The 6,590-nt window shown below is 39.8% G+C and overlaps 1 protein-coding gene across 1 annotated transcript in view; it reads left to right on the plus strand.

The window, feature by feature from the left end:
• Positions 1–3,628, plus strand: part of trdmt1 (tRNA aspartic acid methyltransferase 1) — a 40,985-nt gene extending 37,357 nt beyond the window's left edge. Inside the window, exons 18-19 of the mRNA XM_037694393.1 lie at positions 2,059–2,188; positions 3,450–3,628. Coding sequence (XP_037550321.1) covers positions 2,059–2,188; positions 3,450–3,628 — 309 coding nt within the window. The remainder of the gene's footprint in view (positions 1–2,058; positions 2,189–3,449) is intronic.
• The last annotated feature ends 2,962 nt before the right edge of the window (positions 3,629–6,590 follow it).

The following is a 6,590-nucleotide window of genomic DNA, read 5'->3' on the forward strand; positions in this document are numbered from 1 at the left end:
TTGTAGCGCCGCCTTTTGCTGCAGTTCCAGCTGCAGTTCCAGCTGCAGTTCCAGCTGCAAGTCTCTTGGGGTTTGTCTCTATCAGTTTTGAACATGGAGACACTGAAATTCTTGTCCATTCTTTCTGCGAAACAGCTGGAGCTCAGTGAGGTTGGATGGAGAGCGTTTGTGAACAGCAGTCTTCAGCTCTTTCCACAGATTCTTGATTGGATTCAGGTCTGGACTTTGACTTGGCCATTCCAACACCTGGATACGTTTATTTGTGAACCATTCCATTGTAGATTTGTCTTTATGTTTTGATCATTGTCTTGTTGGAAGATAAATATCCGTCCCAGTCTCAGGTCTCTTGCAGACTCAAACTGGTTTTCTTCCAGAATGGTCCTGTATTTGGCCCCATCCATCTTCCCATCAATTCTGACCATCTTCCCTGTCCCTGCTGACGAAAAGCAGGCCCAAACCATGATGCTGCCACCACCATGTTTGACAGTGGGGATGGTGTGTTCAGGGTGATGAGCTGTGCTGCTTTTACACCAAACATATCGTTTTGCATTGTGGCCAAACAGTTGGATTTTGGTTTCATGTGACCAGAGCACCTTCTTCCACATGTTTGGTGTCTCCCAGGTGACAAACTTTAAACAACACTTTTTATGGATATCTTTGATAAATGTCTTTCTTCTTGCCACTCTTCCATAAAGGCCAGATTTGTGCAGTGTACAACAGATTGTTGTCCTATGGACAGACTCTCCCACCTCAGCTGTAGATCTCTGCAGTTCATCCAGAGTGATCATGGGCCTCTTGGCTGCATCTCTGATCAGTCTTCTCCTTGTTCCAGATGAAAGTTTAGAGGGACGGCCAGGTCTTGGTAGATTTGCAGTGGTCTGATACTCCTTCCATTTCAATATGATTGCTTGCACAGTGCTCCTTGGGATGTTTAAAGTTTGGGAAATCTTTTTGTATCCAAATCCATCTTTAAACTTCTCCACAACAGTATCTCGGACCTGCCTGGTGTGTTGCTTGGTCTTCATGATGCTCTCTGCGCTTTGAACAGAACCCTGAGACTATCACAGAGCAGGTGCATTTATACGGAGACTTGATTACACACAGGTGGATTCTATTTATCATCATCAGTCATTTGGGACAACGTTGGATCATTCATAGATCCTCACTGAACTTCTGGAGTGAGTTTGCTGCTCTGAAAGTAAAGGGGACGAATAATATTGCACGCCCCACTTTTCAGTTTTTTATTTGTTAAAAAAGTTTGACACATCCAAGAAATTTCATTCCACTTCACGATTGTGTCCCACTTGTTGATTCTTCACAAAAAAATAAAATTTTATATCTTTATGTTTGAAGCCTGAAATGTGGCAAAAGGTTGAAAAATTCAAGGGGGCCCAATTCTTTCACAAGGCACTGTATATATACATATATGTATGTTGGCAAATATTCTGCAGATGGCTTGATGAATTTTCTTCATCAATGAGTCTTCATCAATCACAGCTCACTGGGGTACTGGATCCATCCATCCATCCATCCATCCATCCATCCATCCATCCATCCAGGCTGCCACCCTGTTCATTTATCAATCAATTAGTCTGGCAGTTCATCCATCATCCATCAACTCAGCCAGCCTGAGATCATTCCACTTCTCTTACTGTCCCTCCTTGGTGTCTGATGTAAAACCTACGAAAGACTGAATTATTTTAATTTGGCATTGTATGTCTTAATCAATCAACCTTTATTTATACAGGTAAATCCCATTTAATGAAAGAAGTTTCAAATTAAAAGATGGTTTCACTTTATTACCACGGTTTTACTTCACAATTTGCTTGAAGGAAATGTTTTTGGTTGTTCTTATGCTTTTGCGGCAGTGCATCAGATTGTCTTGATGAAATAACCATGAACAGTTCATTTAATCTTTCTCCAAAGGTTTTGTTTTGAATTTGATTTGAACAGATGTAATCAATTAATGAGGAAGTTCGAGTTATTTCAAGTAAATCTGTCTGTGCTTCATCCTTTAAACACGATGGTCTAAAGTCTTTCTGTCTGTGTGCTCTGCAGATTGAGGGTGTGTTTACGGGTCTGGACCAGCTGTCAGAAACGGACAAACTTGAACAGCTGTTGAAATTAAAGCTACGGTATTTCACTCCCAGGGAGGTAGCCAACCTCATGGGTTTCCCTCCACATTTTAGTAAGTTTAAATGTTCAAGAACATTCATTTAAGGCATCTTTATAAACAACCTGCTTGTGTCAAAATGTTAACAGCCACCTACTGAAGGGGGCCTGCCGGTCACTATTTTAAAGGAAACATAGGAGGATAAATGTTTAACCTCCTAGGACCTGGCGTCCACATATTAAAGAGTCTGGGTTTCAGGAGGTTAAACATCATTTAGAATCCCTGCATTGTGAGCTATTGGTCTTTCTGACACACACACAAAGGGGCAATATTGTGTTGATCCCAAAATGTGTATAGCCAAGGCAGTCCACTGACCTACATGGATGTTATAATATATTTATGGATACAGTAGTGCCTCGTTTATTGCGTTGGTTACGTTCCGGACACCCGGAAGTGACACCAAGTGAAAATCCGCAAAGTAGCGAGGTTATATTTATTTTAGTATTTATATATATTTTAAGGCTTTATAAACCCTTCCCACACTTTTGCAATGTTATTTTAACAACATACGTATATGTACTGTACAGTACTATATGGGAACTCACCATCCTTGGTCCAGTTCTGGTCGGGTTCTGATCTGCATCCGCTGGGTGCAGACGTCACTATGAATAAGGACTGAACTTATTCAGATCGGATCAAAACTTGCCCTCCATTTCAGCAGAAGGCAACTGGGTTTCTGGGTGGGGCACTGTTGGCTTCTGGGAAATGTAGTCATGTAGGCTTATTGAGAGGAAACTACACAATCGCGGTGCCTGTCCAAATATTTTTTTTGTTAACTTTCTATTGTATAGTACCATGTACTGTCCCAATCATGTGATTAATATAAAAGTTGACAATCGTGTGTTGTATACAATTTTTTTTTCTTGTGTACAATGTTACTTTGAAAAACCGCGAAAGAGCAAGTCCACAAAAGTCGCACCGCAAAGTAGCAAGGAACTAGTGTATTCTCAAATCTCCCCCCTGGGATTAATAAAGTGTCTGTCCGTCCGTCTGAATGCAGTTAAAGCCATCTCTGCGTTACGTGGCTGTGAACGCTGCACTATAAATTTGAATAGTCAGTCTTAATCACAGTTCTCATCCCCATGTTTGTGATTACTGGTTATGTAAGTCCATAAATAATCACAAATAAAGGCTACAAAAGAAACAAAGCACTCGTTTAGCTTTAACATGGTCACAAGCTGGTAACCCTCTCTGGTCATTATGCAGAAGTGGAATTGTGAAAGTATTCGTTAAGCTGTAATATTTATCCGCCTGATTCTTTTTATTGTCCTTACAGCTTTTCCTAAGAGCACCTCAACGATTCAGCGGTACAAAGTTTTAGGAAACAGCCTTAATGTTGCTGTGGTGGCCAGGCTCGTCCAGCTGCTGCTCTCTGAACACGCTGGACGTTCTACAGGAGATCCACCTGTTCTGGACCATCCCTTCAGTGGGTGCTGTCTGTCCACCGCCTGTTGACGAGCATGTTCACTCTCCAGATTGTGGGTCAAATCCTCAATATGAATGTTTTTTTGTTGTTGTTGAAAAACATCTATTGTTAAAACATATGTATATCTTTTAATAAACTGCATACTCAGTTGAATCTTATTTGGAGTTTAATATTCACAGTACTTTTTGTGCAGACAACTTGTTTATGTCTATAAATACAACCAGATACGACACAGTCTTTTAGGAACATGTAGGTTTACTGATTTTTCTTTTCTTTTCTCAATTAGTTCAAGTTTTAATTTATTTACAGCTTCGATCACTGATATTTAAACACTAGACTGTTTAAAAAAAGTAAATGTGCTTTTACAAATAAAGCAACCGTCAGGCAGCACTTTTTGAATGGACTTGAAGCTAAATGCTACAAAAGCAACAGATCTCAACAAACAAATAACAGTTCTTTAGACAGAATCATTGCAATCACGGATTTTCAATAGAACTTCAAATACCTTGGAATATCCCAGGAAGTTGGTGTAGTGAACTAAGCCTCAGGTCAAATCTGGCCTTGAGGGCCTTCCTGGGACAAGAACTGTATTTCATTGATTTGAGTCCAGAAACACAAGATTAAGTTCATCCAGAGACTTCCTAAGTGTGTCCTGCACTGATCAATTGAAAGAACACTCTCTTTTTCTATTATCATTACTATCTTACAAATGTCTTGATAATCAAAGTGTGTTAGTTCAAACCATTTTTAAATGTTGAAGTGAACTACTCATTTTAAATCAACTGTGAAACAGTATTAGTGATTTTTAATCCTCATTCAAAGTAGAAATCAAGTTAGAATGTGTTTCGGAGTAATTCATGCATTTTCTGATCTTCTGTCTGAAATGAGCAAGTTGTGACGTCGGTCATAGGTCAAAGACAAGTTGTTGGAACGAACTGTTATGTTTTTAAATCCTCTCAGACGTAAATAGAGAAGCTGGCACCTGTTTTCCCCCAACTCGCCTAAACATTTCTCTCGTCTGTCTCAAAAACATCTTCTGTCCGTTCCAAAACAATTTTTCTGTTTTTCTGACTTCTAGTGACCTCTTACGTCACAAAAACACACCCCTGATTAGCTATTTCAGCCAATCAGGACTTCCCAAATGAACCGGAAATAGAACTCTTTAAATGTCGGCACTTCCTAGTTCAAACCAGTCGAGTGCGGTGGGAGAGCAGTTCAGTTCGGAGAGCAAACCGAACAGAAGAAGTGCTGGAGAGTACAGGAGGTTCAGACATGATCCGCAGTTCTTCCGAGTCTTGTGGGAATTATGCAATCCTCCACATCTGAGTGGAGCCTCTGACGGACTTACTCCTCTTGTGAGTCCACCAGTGGGGTGAACCTGTGTTGGACGGAATACCGTCACTACTTCGGACGATTCACAGCTGTTCCTACGGAGACGCTGAAAGGGTGCGTTAAATGGAACTCCGTACCAGTGGAGACACCTGCTTCAGGTAAAGAGTCGATTTACACCACCTAAGTGTACCGAGGAGGAAGCTGAGATCTTAACGGAGCGTGCCGTTCTGATACCGACACATAACAACCCCTCATCCATCTTCTCTCTCAATTTTAACTCCTTCATCCCCCATCTTTAAACTCTTCTATCTTGCCAGAAATCATCCAGATATTTTCAGAAATGTCTGTGGGTTTAATGCAAGGGAAATCATGGGCGTATGGTTTCCTAAATTGTAAAGCTTGCTAATTAATTATGTTGTTGTTGAAATCAATTTGCAAAATTAATGTAAATGTTTGATGTTAAACTTTGATTCTGTTAATAAATGACCGCATTCGTTTGATGGGTCAAAGAAAATTAACGTCTCACGTTACATTTTAATTTCAATGCACGATATTATTCAGTCCAGAAAAATGAATGAATCCGTTTAGTTTATGGATAATATATCACAGATATATGTTCCTCTACAATGGCAACCTACAAAAAAGTGAGCACATGAGCCTCAACTGATTTATCAGTCAGGTCGTGATGTTTGCTGTTGTAACTGACGCTATGGCTCATGAACACAAGCTGTTTTTTTAGTCTAGTGTCTGCATTTAGTCCTAAAAGTGTCCTCCTGGGAGTGTGCCGAGTCCAGAGACTTTTTTTTTATGGTAAATGGACTTTACTTATATATCACCTTTCTATCTTATCAAGATTCTCAAAGCGCCAGTGTTGTATAAAGTACCTCAAAGTGATACTTCAGTGAAAGTGCACGTATCTTACCATAAAATTACTTTGGTAAAAGTTAAAGTCTCCTTTAAAATTATTACTTAAATAAAAGTCTTAAAGTATTGGACATTTAATGTAGTTAAGTATCAAAAGTAAATTTATCTTATAAAATGTACTTAAAGTAAGAGTATTAAGTAAAAGTAAGTGGTTATAATTTCCAAAACACCATTTATTGGGTGCAATATTCAGTGACAAAAACTTGGAAAGTTTGAACTGAACAATGAAAGATTTGCTCTTTAAAACGTCCGATTCTAATGAAGTATATTCATTCAACCTTTATTAACCTTTATTTATTTATTTCTTCTTCTTTCGGCTGCTCCCTGCTTTAGGGGTCGCCACAGCGAACTAAGTAACACAAAGTCTTGGCAGTTATTTTTATGCCGGATGTCCTTCCTGACACAACCACAGACACCGAGCGGAGCAGAGAGCTTCTATCTAGGACACCCGGAGGGGCAGATGGTGGGGGTTAAGGGCCTTGCTCAAGGGCCCAGCAGGTGTGGGTGCTTCACCTACCCCACTCACATTTTTGATGTTGTCGGTACCGGGGCTTGAACCGGCGATCTTCCGATCACAGGTTCACCTTCTCTAACCTCTGCGCCACCACTCCCCTTGAAGGATTTATGTTTTTGTTTAATTCAAATCTGTAATTGTTAAAGTTTCTATAATTAATAATCCATAATATTGGTGCTTATTGAACATTTATCAATCACAGTCATTTCTTTTAAACTGCG

The sequence above is a fragment of the Nematolebias whitei genome, chromosome 20 (genome assembly GCF_014905685.2).
Source record: "Nematolebias whitei isolate Nwh7 chromosome 20, NemWhi1, whole genome shotgun sequence".
NCBI classification, from domain to species: Eukaryota; Metazoa; Chordata; class Actinopteri; order Cyprinodontiformes; family Rivulidae; genus Nematolebias; species Nematolebias whitei.